General features: G+C 43.1%; 1 protein-coding gene across 2 annotated transcripts in view; it reads right to left on the bottom strand.

Moving 5' to 3' along the window:
- SEL1L3 (SEL1L family member 3) overlaps window positions 1-25276 on the bottom strand; it is a 102043-nt gene that overhangs the window by 9936 nt on the left and 66831 nt on the right. For both annotated transcript variants that reach the window (XM_029235492.1, XM_029235491.1), the window contains exons 13-21: window positions 24849-24989; window positions 21116-21178; window positions 17674-17850; window positions 15171-15298; window positions 13649-13732; window positions 6644-6734; window positions 6427-6511; window positions 5185-5294; window positions 573-700 (exon numbers count right to left, since the gene is read on the bottom strand). In XM_029235492.1, coding sequence (XP_029091325.1) covers window positions 573-700; window positions 5185-5294; window positions 6427-6511; window positions 6644-6734; window positions 13649-13732; window positions 15171-15298; window positions 17674-17850; window positions 21116-21178; window positions 24849-24989 — 1007 coding nt within the window. The remainder of the gene's footprint in view (window positions 1-572; window positions 701-5184; window positions 5295-6426; window positions 6512-6643; window positions 6735-13648; window positions 13733-15170; window positions 15299-17673; window positions 17851-21115; window positions 21179-24848; window positions 24990-25276) is intronic.

The following is a 25276-nucleotide window of genomic DNA, read 5'->3' as shown; positions in this document are numbered from 1 at the left end:
ACTTTTATGTGAGTGTCTGTGTCCAAAGTCCAGACACTGGGATGCCTCCCTATCTTGCAGAAAAGCATCATCTTATTGGACACTTAATTTTTTCCACTCTCGTGGAAAAACTTCGTCAGCATTTTAACTTCAAATCAAGCACATTCTATATCTTAATCCTCAGATACTAGAAAAGGGAATTAAGTTTGGGTCCAGCTGAGTGTTCTCTAATCAGAACAAATCCTGAGCCCTTTATAACCACTGACATTAGAAAATAAGACCAAGGAGCTTCCCTGGTGGCGCAGTGGTTGAGAGGCCGCCTGCCGATGCAGGGGACACGGGTTCGTGCCCCGGTCTGGGAGGATCCCACGTGCCGCGGAGCGGCTGGGCCCGTGAGCCATGGCCGCTGAGCCTGCACGTCCGGAGCCTGTGCTCCGCAACGGGAGAGGCCACAACAGCGAGAGGCCTGCGTACCGGGGAAAAATAATAGTAAGAAGAAGAAAATAAGACCAAGGCTAACTTTAACCAAGAAGTAAACACCACCCACTTGGGTTCCTCCAGCTGCTACAGTATTAAAGAGGCTCTGAACTCACCTTTCGTACAGTTCTTGGAGGATGGAGATGTTATTAGAATGGATGGTTGGGTCAATTTCCAAGAAATCCAAAATATGATGTGGGATGATAGCACCTTCCTCAATTAGCAGGGCCAGGTTAAAAAATCCCTGAAAACAAGCCACAAACCAAACTCATTCACTCCTTATAATAAAGCCTAGATGGACACTTCATCAGAATGTAAACTTTTACAACCTCTAGATTTTTTTTTTTTCCAGTCCCTAGAGCCAGATGGTTTTGTCATCTTCACTGATGAATTGTTTCCCTAAATATATGCATCGGAGGAACTTATTTGCAGAAGAACCAGGAGGCTTTCAGAGGACGCTGTGTCCCATCTGCTCAGAAGCCAGCCACCAGGGGAATCTGTCCTTTCCTGTTCATTCTCTCAAAACAGAACTCGCTGGAAAACGTGCCCTTGTATCATCAACAAACCCAGAATATCGACTCAAAGGCAGTGTCCGTCACTTACAGACTATACCCTGGGTCACCATCGGTATGTCAGAATTCTAACAAATGTGGCTGTGGGTGTGCTCGGGGCTGACATTCTAAGAGGAGAGGACCTCTGATGCGCACGGTAATGTGCAGGTGTTTGTCCGATCTTTCCTAAGGCAGCGAGGAAAACCTCCTCACCTGATTCCTCTTGGTACAGACCCTCCACTCTGGTACGCTTCCCCACCTCCCTCTCATTATATATCTTGTTCTTGACCCACAGAGGTAGGACCTGTCTCACTGGGCTGTGCAGGTCCAGTAAAATAACACAGTTAAGAGCCTGATGGTCGAAGTGCTTCATAGAGGATGGAAACTATTATAGGACCTGGAGGAGATGCACTGTCCATCATGAGCTGAGCACGTGGCCAGACCAAGAAATAAACAAAACATGATGTGTCACTTATTATTACGGCTTTACAAATTCCACTGAATTGTTGCCCTTCAAAGAATTCATAGTCATGCTTTAATGACTTATATCCTCCCTTTCCTTTCATTTAGTGGATTCTAAATAAAAATCACCATCCCCCAGGTTGTAAAATTGCAGGAGTCTCACAAGCAGGCTATGTGATGACCATGAGAAAAATAACAGCAGCTGGAATTTTCTGAGTGATGCTATATATGAGGCTTTGTTCTGTTTTATATATATATTCACTTAATCCTCACAACAACAAATTGAGATAGATTCTGTTATCCTCTATACTATTATTACTAGGAAGCTGAGGCACAGAGAAGTTAAGGAATTTGCCCTAGGTCATACAGTTGGAAAGGGGATTCAAATGTAAACAGACGGGATTCAGAGCCTCAAATCTTAAGTTCCACCTCGCTGCTAAATAACCTCTAAATAGATACAAGTATTAGGTGTCTTAAAATTTCACACACACACAAGCAGAAAATAGACTGTTTCTCCACTTTTTGAAAGAAAGGCACTCTTAAAACTCGAGGTATTAGAAGAAAAGAAGAAAATGACTTTATAAAATTTTAAAGTCTCTGAACAATGGAAAAATAACAAGATTAAAATAAATTGGAAAATGGACTAGGGGGATATTTGTATGCATTGTAATAGCTTAAGGTTCATTATCTACTGGGCAAATGTATAAAGAACTAATTATAATTTAAATTAAAAAATATCAAAACTCCAATAGATAAGCAGACAAAGAGTAAGAATAGAGAATTCACGTAAGAAAATATAAAGGGTAAATTATCATAGATGAGTATATGTAAAAGTGTCCATCCCCAGTAGTAGTCAAATACATACAATTTGAAACAATAAGGAAGGATCAACTTATAATCATTCAATTACCAAATTAAGTCACGAAAACATCCAGTGCTGACAAGATTTCAGTGATCCTTTTATACTAAGCACTGCTTGGTGATACATTAATTGGGAAACAGTTTCAGAAAGTAAATCGGCAATATACTATTATTATGTAACCATGAAACCATTTAGACTGTTTGACTTAGCAATGCCATCCCTCAGATTATAAAGAGATTATTCAAACGGAGGTAAAAGATGGAAATATGAGAATGTTCATTGTAGCACTTGCTATAATTGCAACACAATAGGAAATGACCTTCACGTCTTCCTTAACGGACTATAAATCCCATGAAGGCAAAAATATTGTCTATCTTTTAATCTTGTGTCCCCACCACTAAGCAGTGTCTAAGACATGGCAGGACTACATAAACATGTGTCAAATCAATCAATAAATTAGCAAACAAGACAATAAATGTCCATTAAAAGATAAAACTTAATAAATTACAGTCTATCAGCTCAGCAGGATATGGCGCAGCAGTTAAGAGTAGTAATTACAGAGACCATGCAATAGAATGCACCCATTCCTACAATACGTGAGAAGAAGCAGATTTTTCAAGTGGCCCGTGTGCTCTAGTTACCATTAAAGAGACCCACTGGCCTGTGGCTGGGACTAGAAAGGGACATGAAGACTGAAGGAATTTTAAAAAAAAAGAAAGAAAATCCAAAGGAATAAAGCCCCTGACATGGAACTGTGGGTGCATTCTTTGATTTGTTTTCTCTTTAAAAATTATTCTTGGGCTTCCCTGGTGGCGCAGTGGTTAGGAATTCGCCTGCCAATGCAGGGGACATGGGTTCGAGCCCTGGTCCGGGAAGATCCCACATGCCGCGGAGCAACTAAGCCTGTGCGTCACAACTACTGAGCCTGTGCTCTAGAGCTCACGAGCCACAGCTACTGAGCCTGCGTGCTGCAACTATTGAAGCCCGCGTGCCTAGAGCCTGTGCTCCGCAACAAGAGAAGCCACCACAATGAGAAGCCCACACACCACAACGAAGAGTAGCCCCCGCTCGCCTCAATTAGAGAAAGCTTGTGCGCAGCAACAAAGACCCAACACAGTCAAAAATAAATAAATAAAATAAATAAGTTTATTTTAAAAAAATTATTCTTTAACGTTTTTATAACATCTTGTGAAAAAATTAAAAATCAGAACTGAAAAAAAAAAAAATTAGGTCCAGGCCTAATTTTGAGTAACAACATAAATCATCTAGGGGAGTTTGGCTCACCAAAAAATCCTTTTAGTACCAACTCCTATTTCATTCCAGAAGAAATAATAATAAAAAGATAGATCATATCCACTAAGCATACTCAGTGCTGGGCTTGGCACTTTACGTCCAACATCTCATTTAATCCTTGTAACCTATGAGGTGGATGTTATTATTATCCCCAGTTCACAAATCAGAAAACAAAGAGTCAGTGATTGAGTGGCTTGCCATATACAAATAGCTGTGAAGGCACAAAGATGTGGAGTAAAAGCAAAAGTAGTACCTCCTTTAAAAAAAAAGACTAAGATAGGGATGAGTTTCCAACTTTGGCTTTGTGATCAGATCACAAATCACACAAGAAACCTGTGGCATAAGAGGGTAACAACTATTCCAGCTTCCATCACGAAACAGCCCTGAGATCCTCACAAGAGAAGTCCAATTAGCAAATGTAGGAGGAAGGAGAGAAACAGAAAATCATCATTGGCACGCTACAGTTAGTTGTTGCAGGCAAGATTTACTGAAGGATACTGAAATCAGTGGGCAGAAGTTGGAGGAGAAATCAAATATTTGCATCATTGCAAGTTATCTCCCCAAGATATCTACAAATTAGAAAGAGAAAAATATTAACTTTACATGGGAGAAACCTAGTAGAAACCACCTTCACCGAGTGATTGAGATCAGCCTCACCAATAATAAGACATACTGACACTATGTACGCCACATATGATACGCTGAGAAGGACATATAACATCTGGGCTATCCTTGCCCCAAATGCATAATCTCAGTCTATTCACGAGAAAACAGAAGACAGGCCCAAATCAAGGGACATTCTACAAAATATCTGACCGGTATTCTTCAAAGGTATCAACGTCATGAAAGACAAGCAAAGACAGAAACCGTCCCAGATTGAAGAGGACTCAAGAAATATGACAACTAAATGCCATGTGGGATCCTGGAACAGAAAAATAATGTTAGTGGAAAAACTAGTGAAATACAAATAAAGTCTGAAATGTAGTTAATGGTACTGAACCAACACTGATTTCTCAGTTTGATAATGATATTGTGGCTATGCAACTTTTCTATAACTCTACAAATATTCCAAAATAAGAAGTCTCCCCCACCCCAAAAAAAAAGATCACTGAGAGCAAAGTCCTATCACTAAAGTATTGGCTCAGCTATGCAAGCAAACTACTTCCCATTTTGACCACTTCCAATTTCTTGAGTTCCTTCCTACCTGGTGAGCTAGTTTGATGGAATCTGGTAGAAAGACTCCTGGGTTTGGAGCCAGGAGACCTGGCTTTAGGCTCTGACTGCTTCACCTACTACCTGCTTGTCTGGCCTTGAGCAACTTATCACCTTGTCACAATCTTGATGTTCTTTACTATACTATAAAATAGGCCTAATTATCCCCACTCCCACGAGGTTGCTGTGAGAATGGCAGGGGAAACATAGTAAGTGCTCAATAAAGGTTCGCCATTCTGGCTAGTGTTCTCAGAGAGGTTTTGTGAGGGGCTCGTGAACACGGATGAGAAGTGACTTTGCAATCTCACAAAGAAGCATCACCAGGGGCTCATTTCTGTTGCCGTTTACCTGTGAGTCTCCATCCAGCGCTGCTTGGGCATACATCTGCACAGACAACTCAAGGTCTTGTGATTGGTTTTGGTGACCATAGTAGTAAAGGTCTCCCATTTTCAAATATGCTGCAGGACAAAAAGGACAAGTAGTTTTATTTCAGACCGACCTTTTAAATGATTGGCCCATTTGCATGACTGCGAGTTTTTCCCACCAGAATCTGGATACGGGTACATCTTTAGGCTTCCTTGACGTGGGGAGGGAAAAAAAGATTATTGCACTGAGCACTCCCATTTCTAGACACATTTTCTTGCTTCACTGGGTAGCTCTCCTAAATGGGTCTGTTTGTGAGAATCATAGTCTGCAACATCACAGCCTCAACAGCCAAGGTTGTTTGGGGCACCGAGATTTTGCTGCCTGGGTTTGATGACTGATGTGTATTTCTTTACTCTGTTTAAGCCATATATGTTATCTTTCCTCTGAGGAAAAAGTTTTGTTTGAGTGTATGTATCACTCAACGTCCAATCAGAATAGAATCTTCTTCAGGTAGTTCAAAAAAGGGATTTTAACACTGGGAACTGGTTACCAGGGTGTTGGAAGAGTTGAAAGGGCAAATGCGGAACAGTGGGCAAATGAGGAACAGTAGGCAACCCAGAGATTAGCAATGTAGGAAGCCACTACCTTCCTAGGCCTGGGGGCCAGCTGAGACCACAGAGGATGGACGACCAGACAGGAGTTGGAACCATGGAAATGCAGCCATTGCCAGAGACACAGCCCAAAGCAGAGAGAAGGGGAGAAATACTTGGGCTTCTCACCTCCTCCCACCCTGCAATTTCCTGCCAGCGCCTCCCATTGGCTGAAAATAATCAGATGTCACTGGGCAAAGGAGTCTGGGAACTGTAGTTACTGAAGGTCAGCCCTCTATCACACAGGGCAGAGCCAGGAAGACAGGGAATCCATCTGAGGGCAAAAAGGCAAAAGGCTGGCGCAGAGAATCTCTCCCGAATAGCTTTTTCTTTTGAATTCTCGCTGATTCCTTAGAAATGATGGGTCCAAGCATTCGATAGACAATGGATGAAGAGAAATGTATTGCTTGAGATTGAGAGCAGAGTTTAGGGAAGATCTTAATAGCCGAGATTTTTCACTCTGTTTCTTAATTGTTTAGAAATATTACACCACACAAAGCTGTTAGATGTTCCCTGTTACTAAAGATTAAAAGCCTCCAATGCTTCAAGTTAGCACCCATTTCTCTATACATACCAAATGAAGGAGCATCGATTTGAAAAACAGAGAAATTATAGTATCTCCAAACACAATTAACATCCAAGTACCTCTTGGCCAGGTCCTAAGGGGATGAAGGGGGAGAAAAAGTTAACTCATTAATATTTCTGCCAAGTGATTAATTTTGCCTCCATAAAACCCAATTCATTATCCTTAACCTTAGAGCTTCTAGTCTGAGGAGAATACATTTACTTACTGGCCTCTCCTCACAGATGTGAGCTAAATTTGTCTGTGACACTTCAATTCCAGTTTCTGCTGCTAAAACATAATACAGCAAAGCTTCGTGCCTAAAAATAGATGATTAATAATAAATTTCATAGAGTGGCTCTTACTAATACTCACAGAGAGCTTTATATTCACACGTAAGAGGGCACAAAATAAGCAGTTTTTTTAAAACCACAAAATCATGAGGGTTTTTTTTTTTTTTTTTTAAATAAATACTGTTGTTAAAAATACTGCATGCACTGATTTATTTTCTCTCTTAAAAGGCTGAACTCACAGATAAGGTTGGGGAGCTAGTTGATACAACAGCTACCTCTACTGGCCGAATGGTACGTCGCGTGCTGGCTGGGGAGCTGTCTATTAGCTTTGGGTCCTTGAAATCCTTCCATCTTCCATCCTCGCTTAGAGGAGATAAGTGGTATTAAGAAAAAGCTCTGCACTTTTGGGTCCTGTTTTGCGAAGGGCTTTATGGGGCTTACGACTCTGAACAAGCTTAATTAAAGCTGAGCTTCTGTGGTACATTAGAAGTTTGGCAAAGGAGAGGAAGTTTGCAAGGGGCTTGATACCAATGGCCAAAAACACATCTGAAAAAAGTAAATATTCGACACCACTGGTAATTGAATAATTGCGAGACAATGAGACCACTTTTCATTTGTTGAGACTGGCAACTGATTCATAATACAGATAACGGCAAGAGCTTGGGGAAAAATGGACCTATTCCTACAACCACTGTTAGTGGGAAGCCAATTAACGTGATAGCTAAATGTGAGGACTCTTACGAATGTACATACCACCTGGCCCAACAGTTCTGCCTCATGAGGGTTTATTCTAAGAAACAATCAGAAACATGTGCAAAGATTCTGTGGCAACAGAGGTCATGGCAGAGCTGTTTCTATGAATTGGGGGAAAAAAAAGAAACAAATATCTGAAAACCAGTGACTAGTTCAATTAACCCATGGTACAGCCACTTTCAGACGAGGCCATTAAAAATGATGTTGAAGAAGAGTATTCAAAGACGTAGAAAAATGTCTATGCCAAAGTTTCCACTGTGTAAAAAAAACCAAAAAAAAAAACCAGGATAAAAAACAGTGCAATTTCATTTTCGTAAAACAAAAATAAAACTGAATCCACACATGTACACACACACGCGAATACATACATGCAGGAAAAAAAAATCTACCAAAATGCTAACGGTACTTATCTCTAGGTGGTGAGAAGGCAAGTGATTTTTATTTTCTTTTTACTTCTCTGATTTCCTCCATTTTAACCATAAATTGTTGTTTCTAAAGCTTATTTTCATTTTCCGTAGCTAATATTAAGAGCTATTTCTTAATTTTAGCTCCATCTAGGAGATGGTTTAAGAAAGGGTGGGGGGAGGTTGGGTTGGGGGAATAAGTAAGCAGATCCAAACGTCATCTTTTCTACAAGGCTAAAGCATCTCCTGGCAGGCCGTCCCGTGGGGACAGAGGGAGGTGACTGGGGGGGTCACATCAGGGCAGGCAGACCTTCAATCAGACATACTGCAGGTCACGGCCATGTGGCTGCTGAGTGTGCTGTTTCCTGGCCTCCGAGATACCCAAGGCAGCCGACCGATTAGGCATGACTCATGCTAAAGAGACAAGGCTGGCTAAGCAGCTTCCCCTGCGAGGACAAGTCACATCAGAGAACCACAACTGCAACGGCAACAACACAAAAGACCCCCAGACATTTTCTTACATAGCTTGCAAGTATCGTGTTTGGTGACAAGAATCCTCGGAGCGGACCCCAAATGGGGGAACTAAATTTGAGGGAAGTTCGGCAGAAAGACTCCATCATTCTACAATTAGGTCCCGTTCCAAAGGTCTTATAATCTCAAACACTCAGGTTTGCCCCAGTGCCTCAGTTTCCCCCACTGGATGGATGAGGGAAGGAGATGGTGTAGACTTGCCGGCCCAAGGTCAAATATCAGGTCGGCTCTCTCTGCTGCCATAACTGGATGAAATGGGGTTCATATAACTGCAATGTAATCAAATGAGGTTTTCTTAGATAGCAGTTGGGCAGACTGTTAGAATTTTGGAGTGGAGGACACAAGGTTGACACTTCCTGTAAGAACAGTCACTACGATAAATTTTATAAAGACAATACCTTGCCTCTAAAGTTACTTGGAAGATGGGGGAGAGAAGGGAGGAACACATTTTATAGGAAGACTTCAATTGACCAATTATTGTACAAGCCGGGAGGAAATCTCACAGAATTCTCAAGTATTTCCTTTGAGGAAGCACTGAAATCACCAAAGAGATGTCTAAAAATATTGATGTCAATAGAAACACTGAACAGAAATCCACCTCTGTCTTCCATCTTGCAGAAGCCATCAGCAGAGGCCGTAGACTCCAAAACCACCACCATCTGTTTTCATATATTTAAGTGTGAACTCTAGGCAAGGGTCAGAACACTGAGGAACAGACTTTCTCACCATAAGACTTCGGAGACATGACACTTCTGCAGAAACCCTATCTGCACTTAGCCTCCTAGCGCTTTGCTCTTACTTGTGTCTCAACTGAGTCTGCCTGAAAATATTAATTACAGATATTTCTATCCTTATATTCATGGAATAAACATTTGCTCAGTATGTGCTCTGTGCAGGAGGACCAAAGCCACAAAACGGTACTGTTCTTCTGTGAATTTCCTCAAGGTTTAGGAAGCTACCAGAGGTCAGCTTTATTTCCGATGCACTGAAGTGAAATAGTCCCCAGTCAGTCATTCTGATGCGGGGTGGGGGGCTGGGCAGGGATGCAGAGAGGAGGGGATTTAGAGTAAAGGATGTGTGTAGGGGCACACTTGCTACCCTCCCACTTCAGACTCGGCACATCCAATTTATAGAACTTTTATAATGATACTTCTTAATAATCAATCCTTTGGCTGCTTTCTGTGAATTGTGAATTTGAGTAACTCTGAGCAGTTTCTCAAACAATTCTATTGTTTTCTCTGGGTTCTTTTCTGCCAATGTCTAAAGCAGCCCAAACTGGAAGGATAAAAAAAGAATCCTGGGGTCTCAGTGGAATTTAGGACCCTGCTCTAAGGCAAAAAGATGAATCTCTTTCAAGTGGAATCTTGCATGCCTGCTTGCCTCAAGCTTACTAGAATCTGGCTAACCTCCGGGGTTAATTAAGTATTTGGGGTATATTTAAGACAAAGGACAGTAAAACACTTAGCTCACAGATGAAACACAAAGAGGGGTAAGACAGAGAGAAATGAAACACGACAGGCGACCTCTCCTTATCGGACTTCTCCTGATGTCAGAGGATAGCCTCGGGCATGATAACATTATCTTCAGTATTTTGCCTAAACAGCAAAATGCCTTTTTTTTTCATTCACGCTCCTCTTTCAAACTATCCCGCATAAATCTTGGAACAACACCAAGCTCATCAAACTGACACATGTAATTTGAAAATAACGTCCAGAATAAATTCACTCACAGAAAATGAAAAAAGGGGATGGACTTGGGACATTGATGGATGACTTAGTTCTATTATAACAAAATAGATGGGACCCAAAAAATTCCACGTTGTGGTGTGGGGAAACCAACGCTCATATATTTCCAATTTAACCCCTGAGGCATCTGAAGGCACCGAGAGAAGGAAGAGAGAAAAGCACTTTGTCTCAAATGTATTTTGACAAAGATAGTCCCACTATAATGGATACTAAGTGTTTCTTCCTGTTGATAGGAAATGGTCTCAAGTCCAGATTAAGACATATCTTTAACAATACTTAGCATCAGCATCAAAATTGGCAAGGATATGAAGAAACATATTTATATGCGGTTGATAGGACCGTACATTGGTAAAATATTTTGGAAAACAGTTGGAATTATCTTGTAAAGTTGAACATATGGTTAGCCTGTGACCCCACTCCTAAGTTCATATTTTAGAGAAACTTTTCCTATTTGTGGCAGGATATGCATAAAAAATGTTCATGGCCACATTGTCCTTAAAAAAAGATGGGAAACAACCCAAATGCAAGTTATTATGAGAATTGGTAAATAAATTGTGGTATATGACAGCAGTGAAAATGAATGACCTACAGGTACATGTATCAAAAGATACGAATCTCAGAAACATCAGGTGAAGTAAACAATAACAAAAGAAAGCAGTGAAGAATTATATATAATATGATTCTAATGATATGAAGCTCAGAAACAAGTCCAATCTATTGCTTAGGAATATATCCATATATAGCAAAACTATAAGGAAAGCAAGGGGCGGAGCAATCGTAAGATTCAGGACAATGGTTAGTTCTGGATATTGGTGCCACGGGTGGGTTTAATATGGGAGGAACATGCAGGGGGCTTCGACAGTTCATTTTCTTAAATAGGCTGGTAGGGCTATAGGTGTTCATTTTATTGTTCATTTATGCTCTGGAACTTACATACATATCACCCACTATTTGGTATGTATCAATTACCGTGTGATAAAAGAAGGGAAAACAACTTACCTGGCTCAGGTCACAGCTCCAGCTCAAAAGCTCAGCTCCTTTAACCTGGATTCTGAACTAGCTCCCCCTTTGAGGTTCTCCCTTCTCTTCACCATCATTCACAGAGGTTTGGTTAGGAGTCTCAGAACCCAGCTCTGTCATGTCACTACCCTCTCCCAAAGCCATCAGGGGCTCCCCACTGCTCCAGAAGCTAAGTAAAAAGTATATGACCTGCTATTTAAAGTTCCATAATGCAGCACCTCTTTCGTCTTGTCATATAGCACTCCCTTTTACAAATTTTACCCTCAAGGTAAACTGGTGACTTAAAAATTTCTAGACATACCCTGAATTTTCCTATTTCTTTGTTTTTGCTCCTGCGATTCCCTTCACTAGAAGTGCTGTTCTCTACATGACTAAGTGGAAATTCCACCCACCCCCAAGGCCATATCATCTGTTACCTCCATTATAAAGGCTGACATAAGTCCCCCAAACCAGGGAGCATCTTTCCTTCCTCCAAATCCCTGATGCTCTTTATATACTGCTCATGGCTCTTGAGTTACAGTTCTGTCTATTTGCCTTAATTCATTCTCTCAGTAGTTTTTGAGTACTTCCCAGTTGCCATTAAGTGCTGGGCACTGGGATACACATCACAGGGCAATCAACAAGTAAACAGCCATCATGACCCAACCAAGGACAAAAGGGAGTAAGGAGTTAAGCAGAATTTCTGGGCAGAGGGAACAGCAAGTGCAAAGGCCCAGAGGTCAGAGAGAATATGAGCCATCTGAGAAACTGCAGGTAGTTTAGTACCAGGAAGAGATGAGGCAGCAGGCTTCCCCAGCCCTACTTGTGGCATCCCCTGCAGCTATGGCAAGGCACCCTGCATTTAAATGTACCCACTAAAATCTGCTGAACTCAAGCCAAACTCACCAACAGTGTAGAACACATGTAATCCTTAGCTCCCCCTCCCCCCAAATCAATCATGTGATGTGGCTGAATATTCTAAGAAAGACAGCAGGCCATGAAATCTTAATTCCTCTTGACCTTCACAGCAAATTTTTAAATGTACTCCCTGAAGTGCTTTGTGATTTTAAGGCAAGAAAGATAAGCTATTAGCAGATACTCTCTTTGTGGGAAAGTGTCAGACACCTTGGGGTGTGTGTGTGTGTGTGTGTGTGTGTGTGTGTGTGTGTGTTGGGGGGTGTTTACAGATATGCTCTCCCTTTGGGAAAACCCCACATATAAACATTTTGATATTTGAATGCTTAGTTTCCCCTAAGAAGTTGTGGGGAGTAAAGGGTGGGAAATTTGGAGGATGAGAAGTAGAAATGGGCAAAAGTCAAATTTGGGAAAAGTTCAGATTTCATGAACTGAAGCTTACTTGGGAAACAAATAAAACAGCCCACAAATTGTAAGGTGTATCAATTGGAAAATGATCATTTCCTTAAAAAAGTTCTTTCTGATTATGCAAAGCAAGGCCACAGATGATAAACTGTTAAAGGATGATGATAATAAACATTGTTATTCAGTGCTGTTTTCCCTGGGCTCATTTTCCCTGAATTCCCTAATTTGAGATTCTCATTCACTGAGGTGCTATCTGTTGATTACGTGGGCACCCATGGACCAGAGAAGAAAATGGCACTCTCTTGGACTTATATTTTAATTTTTAATTGAGGTTCGGATCCGAGTAGGATCAGTGATAGGTGTGCTCTAATGTCTTTGAGGCAGTGGACCGATGGGATATGTGCTGATTTGCATATCCTTTTTAGTTATTATGGAAATACCCAGATCATTTAGGCAATAAACGAGCCAAGAAAATATGGCCCAAGGAAAAGTAAGACAGAATTTGAGGGTTTACAGAAGAAAACAGAAAGACGGACTCAGGTAGAGCTTGGAGAAGTGCGCCCTTATTTGTAAAATCAAGTAACTGCAAATAGGGGGCATTTACAAGTCCTCATGTGCGGGGTCTCATCCCATTCAGCACAGGACGAAATCTGCTAACTCCATCAGAAGAAGCTTAGAAAGAGTGAGTCTGTTTGGCTGTGACACTGGAGGTCTGGTGAGTGACTTCCAGAAATCCTAGGGAAGATGCGATAAAATATCTACCGGAAGGTGTAGCCTGAGCCCTAAACACGCTGCTTTCGCTCCTTCCCACAAACAAGGTGGAAATCCTGGACTTTCTGTGGCCTGCCAGTGAGAGGCAGAGGGTCAGCTAGGATCCCCTGTGCTGTCTCCAGACTCTGAAAGCAAGAAGAGCAAGCTTGAAGGGAAGAGGAGTCAACGTATTCATGTGTCTCTCAATGTGATGAATGCGGATGCTCCCTCTAGATGACTAATTTTTGTGTGTAATTAAACATGGAAATGCTATGTTTTCTAATCAACAGCCAATCAGTCGGTGATACTCTGAATATCATTACCGGGAGGCTGTGATTTCCCTGCAAATTGCTTTTTCGGTTTCATTTTAAGACTCCATCTCATAAGACTACACTGACAGATTGAAAGGTAAGGACTGAGAAAGTTCAATCTAACTTACCACGAGCCCTCCAGGTAGGCGTTGAGGCCTTTGCGAATGACGTGGCCCAAGTAGCCATTTTTCTCGGCTACATGCTTTGTCCATCTGAAAAGGAAACAGAAGAGAACATATCCAAACTATGGCAAATTAAATAATTGCTTTTTACTTCGTATGATTTCAATAAATCCCACTTGGGGAATATTTTGCTTCTTAGAATTTTTATGGAGCAACAAACCAGAACTGAATGTTAAGAAGATAAAGAAAGATACATTTTGAGAGCCTTGCATTCAGTGCCGTTTCTAATGAATGCTTAGGAGTTGTCATTTTGGGGAAAAAAAGATGTGAAAAGTACCTAATGAAAAATGTCTACTAACATGGAAAAAGATAATCTTTATTAAGAGTTCTAGCAAGTTGATTTCAGAAGGACAGCTCTTCCTAAACAAAGACTCCAAAGAGAGACATTGCCAAAAAGATTAAATCAATAGAGTACCTGATGGGTGTAGACATACCGAGAGGAGATTTAGACGATGGAAGGAGAATGTGGAGATCGAGTACATAGAAATGATAAATACACAGAGAGAGCTAAGCAGATAAATAACAATAAAAAATAATTATTATTCCATAGAAAACAAAAAGTTATGCAAGAAAGAAAGAGTAGTCACAGTATACTACATGGCTCAGCTATGAATAGCGTTAAATTGTCATAATAATGTAAACACTGATACCAATCCAACCAAACCAGTGATATATTTATGGGGAAGATGGGAGAGGGCAGGAAGCATGGGCATGCAGGGTAGCAATAGGTGGCAGAGTGAAAAAACTATATCTCTTTATCTTTCCCAGTGAGACATCATTAGACAATGCCTATAATGAGTATAACAAGAAATAGTAGTTTAAGCATGTTATTTAGACATAGAGGCAAATAAAAAAGAAATAATTAAAGGATGAAAAGTGATTTATTCCAGGGAGCAGGAAATGGAGTGTGTGGAAGGGAGGCAGAGATTCCCTGTTTTTTCTTGTCAAATTATTACTTTTTTAAATTAAATTTTTGTCTTTTCAAACGACTTGGCTTTTTATGTGCATAAGTAACTGATAAAAATAAAGATGAATTTTTTTAAAATGCAAGAAAGGGCTTCCCTGCTGGCGCAGTGGTTAAGAATCCGCCTGCCAATGCAGGGGACACAGGTTCGAGCCCTGGTCAAGGAAGATCCCACATGCCGCGGAGCAGCTAAGCCCGTGTGCCACAACTGCTGAGCCCACGTGCCACAACTACTGAAGCCCGCACACCTAGAGCCCGTGCTCCGCAACAAGAGAAGCCACCGCAATGAGAAGCCCGCGCACCGCAACGAAGAGTAGCCCCCGCTTGCCGCAAATAGAGAAAGCCCGTGCGCAGCAATGAAAACACAGCGCAGCCTAAAATAAAAAAAAAATTTTTTTAATGTGGAAAAAAAGAATAAAAGAAAACTCTATTTTCTCAGGCATGGTGAATATAGTAATGAATATATGGCTTTCCCTTCATATGCAATATCTGGCAGGTTCTTACACAACAGCCTTCTCGGGATCTCGAGGGAATGTCTCCAGGTTGCCTGTGATATAGTAGAGAGAACACCACAAGGTTCCTTCTATGTGTCCGCCTTGTGCAGCCTTATGGAAATATTCACCAGCTAACGTCTGTAAAGAGATGAGCAAACATCGGTCTCATTAGTGAGAAGTCCTCCTGGGCTGGTTTCATCAGAACTAAGGTCCTGAGGCACTTAACGCCTGATATCATCACAGGTTTATAACTTCTAACATCTTTAAGAAAACAAAGTCAAGTTCCAGGAAGACAGCCAATCACAGAAGCTGGCCTCTCTACATGATAACCTTGACTGCAGCTATTCTGTTAAGTTTACCCAATAAATAAGATAACAAGACACTACGAATATCATTATCACCTTATCAGGTCCTCACATAACCCCTGCCAGCCAGCCAGAAGACAGCATCAAAAGTCGCACCAGGTGAAACTTCAGGCATTTGCTTCCCTAACCTTGCTTAATACCTTTTTTCAAACTCAGACACAAAAACTTCATTTCCAGTAGGAAGGTGAGAATTAGAATATGACAATAAAAAATCCATTCTGGCAGATGTGTGGGAGGACTAAAAGACATTTGCAATGCATAAAATATACAGCTTCCTAGTAGTCAGAGAGAGGCAGAGGGAAAAAAGAAAACAAACACTTAGACGGGTATACATTCCACTGATGACTATTATTTTTCCCAGGCAGTTAACTGCCATTTTTAAGTATGGGCTTTGGAGTCAGACAGGCCTGGGTTCAAATCCCAGCTCTGCTCCTTACTAGCTGCGTGACCTTGGGCATGTTAGTTAATCTCTCCAACTAAGAGAATAACTCAATTTCTGCAACTGAAAAATGTGGCTTCTGACAGTAGCTAGCATGAAAGTATGGTGTGAGGATTAAATGAGATAACGTGTGTTCAAGGCTTGGCATGGTGCGTCACAAAAAATAATTTTTTTCTGATTCCCGACCCCCAACTCTGATGCTAGAGCTTGCCCATCCCATTAAGTGCTACCTTTTCTTCCAATCTCAATAAATCCCGAACACTCAGGGGTCATCCTGACTCCTCTCCCTGCCTCACACCTCACGTCCAATCATTGTCAAATCCTAATGCCTTGACCTTCAAAATATACCCAGAATCTAGTCACATCTCAGCGCCTTTTCTGATACTGCCCATCCTTTCTCACTTGGATTCAATGCATTAACCCCCTTGCTCTTGCTCTTGTCTCCTCCAAGCCCAGTCTCCACCAGGATCCAAGAGGAACCTGTTAAAACACAGCGTCTCCCCGCCCTGTTCAGAGCTATCCCATCTTGCTCAGCGTAGCTGCCTCCTTGACGTGATTTTCCACCTCCTCGCACCTTCCTTGCTCTCTGGTCCTGCCAGTTCAGCCTCCCTGCTATTCCTCAAGCACACCAAACCTACTTTCTTCTCTGGGCTTTTGCCCTGGCTGTCCCCTCTTTCTGGGATGTTCTCCCAGACATTCACAAGACTCCTTTAGGAGTTTGTACACTGTCACATTACCAGAGAGACCTTCTCTGATCTCCCTTATAAAATAGCATCCCCCAATCTCTAGCCTCTCGGTCCTCCTTATCCTGCTTTATTTCTCCCTATAACGCTTATCCCACCTGCCCTCATACTATATATTTGTTTGTTTATTATCTTTCTGCTCCACTGGAATGTAAACTTCCCCAAAGCAGGGACTGTTTTGTCTGCTGCTGTATCCCCACTGCCTGGAAGAGTGCCTGGCATAGGGTGGGCAATTCAATTAATTTGTTGAATGTAATGGTACTCAGATTATTATTACCATCATCAATATTATTATTAATAACAAGGGGTTTCCATTTCACATGGGGACCAGGTCTTGACTCCACTTAAGTGTATGACTCTAAGTTATGAAACCTTTCAGAGCCTCGGTTGCTTACTCTGTTAAATGGATGTAATAACAGTAACTATCCCAGAGGGCAGTTAGGATGACATGGGATGGCACACAGGAAGTGTCTGTGAGTGTCTGACCTAGAGGAAGTGTTCGGCAAACACTGAAGATTGTAATTGTTATTTACGTTATTATTAAATCTGGTCTCATACCAGGCAACCCTATTTGGACCCAGCTTTCTTTGCTTCCAGTAAGATCAGTCATCAATCTCCGCACCATCTCTCTCTCATTGTCACCTTGCATCATCTCCCTCTCCTCTCCCCAGCTTAGGCTTCCTCCTCCATGAAGCCTTCCTGACTGCTTTGGCCTTCACTATTTCCCCTTTCCAGAACTGTTTGGGTCACAGCAATTAGCACACACTTGGCGTTGGGCTAATGCCAGCCTTTGCTCTTCACCATCTTGTCTTCCTAACTGGGCACTTGAGTTCCTCAAGATCACGGTCTGCATCTTGGGTGGTGTCTGCACCACCCATGGGGCCTTGTCTGGGCTGGGCATACAGCACACCTGCTTCATGACTAAGTGACTGACCAGCTGCACAGCTGGTCTCAAGTCTTACTCACTTGATTCCTTCCAGGAACTCCTGGGAAAATGCCATCCAAGTACAGGACTCCAAGATTGTATGATGCATCTGGGTTCCCCATTTCTTCTGCTTTTAACCAGTACTTAGCCGCTTTGGCATAATTTTTCTTGAATTTGTGGTAATACCATCCCAGGCCGTTGACTGCCTGATGCAATCCCTGGATTTTAGAACAACAAGAAAGGAATTCCTTTTTTTTCAAAACAAAAACAAAAAAACCCCAAACCCAGAGAGAATCAACTGTTATGAAAGCATTCTGCCTGAGTCTGAGAAAAACCTTTCCTGCCTCTTTTCTGGGGGCAGATGGCATTAAAGAAAAGCTAAGTGTTGGAAAACATGAGGCTGCCTCAGTGCCTTCCCAGGAGGATTTCACTCGGCTGCTGCTGGGATTTCTGCCTTCCAGCTCAGCAGTGATGCTGGCCCCCAAATCATCTCTCAGCCCCTATGGGCTCTTATGCAATGCCCTCGTCTACAGAAGGCCTCTTACTGTCCTGCAGTATCAACAATGCCCTTGAAATTCATGACCACTCAACTGTGACAGGAGGCCGGAAACCTGCCCTGGCTGGGATGATTTCTAGGTGACCTGCCTGCCTATCTTTTGATTACTCTGCCCTGAACACCAACAAACCCTCTGTGGGAAGCAGCCGCAATGGCCTACTTGTAAAGCACAGGTGCTGTGGGACTGCTTGGCATCCCAGCTCCGACAGGTAGGGTCTGGTTGGGGCTGAGGCAGATGGGAGGGGGGTGGTCTCAGAACTGTGTCTAAATTGGGACGGTACCACAGAAGGCCTGGTTCATGTGAGTCTAGTCTTAAGCCTCCTTGTTCTTGCTGATTCATGCTCTCAGGGCCCTGCCTCTGCTCTTCCCAGATGCTCCCACCCGCTCCAGCCTGGTTGTTGAAGGCTCAGGAGCCCTGCAGGGGTGTAAGTGTGCAAACCTGGGCATTCGGTGCTCTCACTCCTCCTTTCCTGCCTGATCCACAAGACCATGGACAAGCAGGGGAGAAAAGGACTGGAGAAGCAAACAGTGAGTGCCCTTGCATCTGTCAGACAGGTTAAGTTAGGGTCCAAGTGTGGAACCAAATCTCTTTTGCCTGCCCTTTCAGAAGTGAAGGACAGGTATCCCTCAGTAATGGATGCCAAGATACCAGCCTGCAGCCTTTTCAGTCTGCAACGACTCCTAAAATGCTCTACCTCCTACTTCTCACGTTGGACTCCAGGTGCCAGGAAGACCAGGAGAAAGAAACTGACAAGGCCCATTAGAACAGATGCTCCATGAGGGCAGGGATCTTTGTTTTGTATTCCAAGCACCTATGTTAGTACTTGGCGTAGAGTAAGTGCTCAATAAATACTTGACAAACGAATGAAAGCGATCCTTTGAATGCTGATGACACACAAAACAGAATCCAAATCCTACACCCTGAGGATCAAGAGTAGGGTTCAGGGCTTCCCTGGTGGCGCAGTGGTTGGGAGTCCCCCTGCCGACGCAGGGAACGCGGGTTCATGCCCCGTTCCCAGAGGATCCCACATGCCGCGGAGCGGCTGGGCCCGTGAGCCATGGTCGCTGGGCCTGCACGTCCGGAGCCTGTGCTCCGCAGCGGGAGAGGTCACAACAGTGAGAGGCCCGCGTACCACAGAAAAAAAAAAAAGAGTAGGGTTCAGATTCGTAGGCCCTCAAGATAGTCAACACTTGGGATGGTGTCAGTGCCAAGGATCCGTTATAGAGGCATTCTTCTTGAGCTTTGCACCGTACCAGATGCAAGGCAGCCTCCTGAGAATTTGCAGGATGAGTGCATTTCCATGAAGTAATAGACCACATCATATATAGTGGCAAGAAGCAGCTTTGGGATAAGCTTATGGAATACATATCAAAGTGGCTTGTGCAATGCTCACCTCCAGACACACAGGTTTATTCAAAGGTACCTGTCATCACTCAAAACATTCCCAGAATGTCCTTTAGACATTGTATTTGGACCCAGATCAGGAGCCCCACAAGAAATCTTGTTTTATTTCTTAATGCTCACACCTTATTCTGGACATTTCCAGCTGTACCCATGTGACTTTTAGCTAATTCCAAAAATCAAACTCTGTGCTTCACCACAGTCCCTGACAAAGAGGAAGGGCTTAGTAACTCCCTGCAGAATGAATGGGTGAGAATCATGTAACACTTTTAAGAATGCGAGTACTCCAGGCCGTAAAACTGCATTTCCTCCAATATTCATCTCAGCTCTGCCAAAACTACATTCAGAATAAAGCACCTTAGACAACAATTCAGCACTAGCATGCTAAAGAGATGCAAATTTCACACCTGCCAGGAAGCCCCATTACTTCCCCATTTTAGGATGCTCTGGAACCATGCCCTCAATGACCACCATTAAGCTGCTTTTCTATTTCTGCCCTATAGTCTGTGTCAGGGTCAGGAGCTGGCGTGCGCTTCAGTGGTTCCCTTCTCCTGGGTCATGTGTCCTCTAGAAACCACACAGGTGGAGAAAAAGCCTCTTGGCATTCTTACTCCATGCTCCAACTTCCTGTTCTACAGAAAAAAAGACACTCCAAGCTCCCTAAAGAAAGGGAATTGAGGAAGAAAAATCGGCATGGTTACTTCAGGAGTCTTTGTTGATAGGGCAAATATTATCAGTCTCGGGGAGGGAGGCACATTCAGGAGCCTGAAGGGCTATAAAGGGCCCTGTCAAGGTTGTAAAATTACAAGGTTGTAAAATTACAACGGTTTCTACCAATCCGTTTATTTGCAAATCTGTATGCAAGCATATGTGAGTGTGCACGTGTGGGTGTGCATGCATTGGGGGTTTGCACACAGGGATACGTATGCATGCATGCCTGTGTGCATGCGTGTGCGTGCGTGTGTGTGTGTCCCCTCACAGGTGATATCATAACCTCCATTCTGTAGTGCAATATTTAAACTAGTTGGCTTGAAGATAACTTTGAAGAGTAAATAGTGACAAAAGGAAAATAATTCCTAAACTCGGCAATAAACTTGATAAACAGCCCCTTTGTTAAAGCACGGAGAAGCAAATGAGCATTGGACACAACAGGGTTAACCTTAGAGGATTCAGGCTTTAGGTTTTCCTAATTCAATGGCATTTATACCCATTCAATTGCAAAGAGTCCCCCTGCTGCTGCCTGTTATTAGGGCAGCCCTTGATTATAATTTTAGCCTTCAAACAAAATCAGTCTGAATTCTGACTGGAAAGTGAGTTCAGCTTTCGAATTTTGCCGTCCTCATTGTGCAGGTTTCTGTATATGTTGTAGCTCAAAAATGACTAATCACTGCAATGTCAGCGACCCCTCCCTCCCCACTGCATTTCTACCTTCTTCAGAAGGCTGGCCATTCACTCTCCTCGACTTGTAAGAGCATGGGTGTGTGTGGCGGAAATGTTTCCCTCTGACAATATGCACAAGTGTTACCTTGGAAGCTGCTTTCTTCATCAGCTCTAAGGCAAGCCGTCTGTTCTTTTTTACTCCTTGACCCTAAACAATGATAAACAGCAATGATCACGAAGAAAATAAACGCAGAGTTGCATGCAAAACCATCACACCAATCTGTCAGTGTTCAACAGAAGATACTAAAGCCCAAGCCTTCTCAATTAAAAATCTAATCTTGAAGATTTCTATGTACAGAGCTGTTACATCAGCATCATCATCATTATTTTGCATATATGTGTAGAAGAGAGGCTATAAACCTCACCCTCCCAGCTTAGCATCCATAAGAATTCCCCATTGATGGTCCAGTGAATCACATTCCCGTCAATCCACAGGTGCTGTTGGGAGAAGCCATGAATAAGGTTAAATGAGTCTGGTCATCCTGGTTGTGTTTCTCTGGGGATTGCCTAATATGCGAGCCGACAGAGCACTTTATCTATGTCGGACAGTCAAGAGTTATTAGGCTGTCATTTGCAACCTTCCAGCGTCCTCGTGGGAGTCCCCAAGGTGAAGCACTGTGGCTTCAGAAACAGCTCGAGAGCCAGTGGTGAGGGAGACAGGACCCCTTAGAATCTGTTCCCTCAGACGCTGCCAAACTGACAAGCTTCCTCCAGCAAAATCAAGTTTTTCCAGCAGAGGTGGTTTGTGCGTCACAGAGAGAGAGATGTGGCTTTGGAGTCCTTGTTATAAGAGCAGAACTCCGTGGGACCATGCTGGGGTGTGTCTGCAGGACCATGTGGGAAAATGGTGGGTCTGAGGGTGGAGCGGGGGCGGGGCGGGGGTCCCTGAGGGCTCTCTCAACATAGCCCTGACCATGCACATGGCAGGTGAGAGGAGCCGGATGAAAACCCTGATGCTTCCAAGCTCACTTAGAGTCTGTTATTGACCTACACAGCCCATGGAGTCCTCCCGGTCTCAGACTCAGGGCTTGACAGGGTCACATGTGATATAATGTTAGAGGCTTTGCAATGAATACAGCTATTAACTCTATTTAAATTCTTAGCTCTACAGTAAATGAAGAGAGCGCTAGCAAACATTCCTGTGTTAATTAACGTGGGCCAAGAACTCTCCTGCCATATCAAATCCTCCCAACCCCAGCCGGGGTGCTGCTATCATTCTCACCAGAGAAACTTGCCCAGAAGCACACAGTGAGCAAGGAGTAGAGGCAGGATTTGAACCCAGGCTCCAGAGTCCAAGTTTATAACTGCCATGCTGTATTTTCTCCTATGTATTTTAATTCCCATGCTGAGAAAGTATAATGATCCGTAACCTCCTTACAGGATACAGAAAACATGCTGCAGAATCTGTCTTTGTAGTTTTCCAGGACCCAAAATAAAACTGTGAACCCAAATAAAGGTTAAATTACATACAATGAGTTTCTACTCGATTTTAATGTACCTATTTCATAAAACCGATGAGCTGAAGCAAAGTGGAAGATGAAAATATTTTTCAGAAGTGCACCATTACTTCGTTTAATTAGAGAGGGAGAGGAAAGACAAAAGGACATGAAGGCTGTTTGTAGTAACTGGATGGAAGCAATAAGACAAGCTTTTTGGATTTTGGGGAAAGCAACAGAACGACCAGGACGACGAAATGTCAGAACCTGGTTGCACTCAAAGTTTTTCTCCAACTTCTTTGTTTTCAAGGAGTAAAACTGGGGCCCAGAGGGGTTGACTTACCCCAAACCTCACAGTTAGATCTGCAACCAGAACTCAGATACTCTGAGTTCTAGGCCAGGGATTTTCCAGTGTAATTATATAATCAGAAGTGGGGTGAGTTCTTGCACAAAGACTATATACTATGCACAAGTCTGAGTAGTACTGGAAGTTGGAAAGTGAGAGAAGTGTAAAGTCGTGATGCATAGCAAGTGCTCAATAACTTCATCCACTGAATGAATCCATGGAGGACAGTTGCTGCCGTGAAAGCCCAAGCTCCATCCTCATGTGGATGTGAAATGGGATGTATCTGACAGTCTTGGACAAGCTATAGCTGTCATCATGGCGCCATCTTTGAATACAATAAGCCGAATGTCCACACGAGACAACAAGCCGAGAGCACATTGCCGTTCTTCATGTTTGGAAAGTTCATTTTTTTGTATGGGTTTTTTTTACATTGAAAGTACTTAAAGACACCTTTGGCCAGAGGTAAAAATCTGCCTTGAGATGTAGATAAAGGGCTTCCTTCCTCCCACTCAGAGATAACTTAGAATGCAGGAAAACCAAAAAAGCTTTAAGGTTTGGGAAATCAGACCCTGAAGAAACATCCCGTCACCTCCCGTATCATTTATTTATGTCTTTCGCTTTCCCTCTAGATTTCAAGCTCCTGGTGGGCAGAAGTAATGTCTGAGTCGTGCCTTTTCTTCTCTGTACTTTGGGCCGTGGCCAGCCCCAACTCTGGTGGACTGGTGCCTCTCCTCCGTGCCTGTCTCAGTCTTCTGTCTTGCCCACGAGTATCTGAGACCCCTGAGGTCAGGGATGAGGTTCATGCAACCATAAGTCCCTCCATCTAGCACAGAGTCTGGCATTTTGTCAGCCCAGAGTGGGTGTTTATTATATAAATATACGAATGCATTGGCATATAGCTAAGAGTCAAACCATTTCTATGTTGATTTAACGACTACAAAGAAAAAGTCTGGGCTCTAAACTTGGAAACCGTAACAACCAATAGGTTTTAAGACTTGGAGGGCCAGAAAGGTAGCAAGAGTCATGGTTGTTAATCAGTGAGCGGACACAGCTGTGGTTCTGGAGATGAGCCCAGCCACGTGCATCCACATCCTTGCTTGAAGACACTCGCTCTTTGTGGGCAGCTGCCTCCTTTGGGTCTGGACATAGGGACCAAGGGTTTCCTTACTAGAGCCAACAGCTCTTCCAAGATTGGTGAATTGATGTCTCTGCATTCAGGGGTGAAGAGGATCCCAGTCCCAGGTCTGAAACACACCAGTTGTTCAACCTTGGGCAAGTTACAAACCCTTTCTGAGCCTCTGTCACCACACATATAAACAGCTATCATAATACACCGTGATACCTACCTTGCAAAGTTGTCTCGAGGATTGAATGTGTTAATACATGTACATCAGATAATAAGCACTGCATCAATCAATGTGAAATAGTATTATTCCGTAAAGCATTTTACAGTTCTTGGAGCCCCTTCCTTAGGTTATTTCACTCCATCTGTGGTCATTGCCAGTGTCTCATGAGATCGGATAAGTCCAAGGATGCAGCTAATCGTTGCAGAGGAGAGATTTGAACTCCATCCTCTATCTCCTGGGCTAATGCTCTTCCCATCCGTCCCACTGCTCTCCTGTTGGCTTAAAACCAAGATCTTTGTATCGATCAACGGGACTGTTGGGATCCAGCCCAAACACGCACTTGGTCTTAGCTATAATTCAATGATAACTCTGCCTGATAGAGAACTTGCAGCACCTTTGGGGTTGCTGGCCGTGTACCAATCTGTAAAATATGGGTGCCTCCTCCAGAATGCCAGTTCTTGCAAAAGCAGAGAGAATCCAGGCGTCAAACCTAAGACAAATGATTAAAAACGAGACCAGGGAACTGCGTGTGACTTTGCCTTTTCAGCAAATACCCCTTTCCATCCAGACTGACAGAAGCATGTCCGAAGGTTCGTCAGTTACAGGCTCCCTGATTGCACGCCTCCAGGAAACCACTTGGGAAGTCTGATAGAAATTGTGCAATTTCAGCACAAATTGAGTGATCCTTACCTTAAATAACACGATGGCATAGTCGTATATTAACGCGGGGTCCTCAGTCTCCAGGGCACCCTTGGCGTACCACTGAATAGCCGCTTCCGGGTTCTTGGCCACGCCTTGCTGGCCCCAGAACAGCATCTGGGCCAACCGTTGCTTCAAGACAATAGCAATTTAGAATAATGACTCTCCTGTGTTATGCTTAATAAACAAGACTTTAAAAAGGGGGGAAGGCAAACCTAGTTTAAAAGGTTTTTATATTGAGAAACAAGATTTAAGTAGACACATGTTATCTTCCTCCTGGGGACAAGAGCCCTGAAGATGAGCTGGGGTAAATACAAGTCATTAACGCAAGTTGGAAATTGTGTGTGTGTGTGTGTGTGTATGTGTGTGTGTGTGTGGACAGGGTGTGTGTGTGTGTGTGTGGACAGGGTGTGTGTGTG

This window comes from Monodon monoceros, unplaced genomic scaffold (genome assembly GCF_005190385.1).
Source record: "Monodon monoceros isolate NGI ecotype Baffin Bay Population unplaced genomic scaffold, NGI_Narwhal_1 Super_Scaffold_20, whole genome shotgun sequence".
Lineage (NCBI taxonomy): Eukaryota > Metazoa > Chordata > Mammalia > Artiodactyla > Monodontidae > Monodon > Monodon monoceros.
This window is presented reverse-complemented; position numbering and strand designations above follow the sequence as displayed.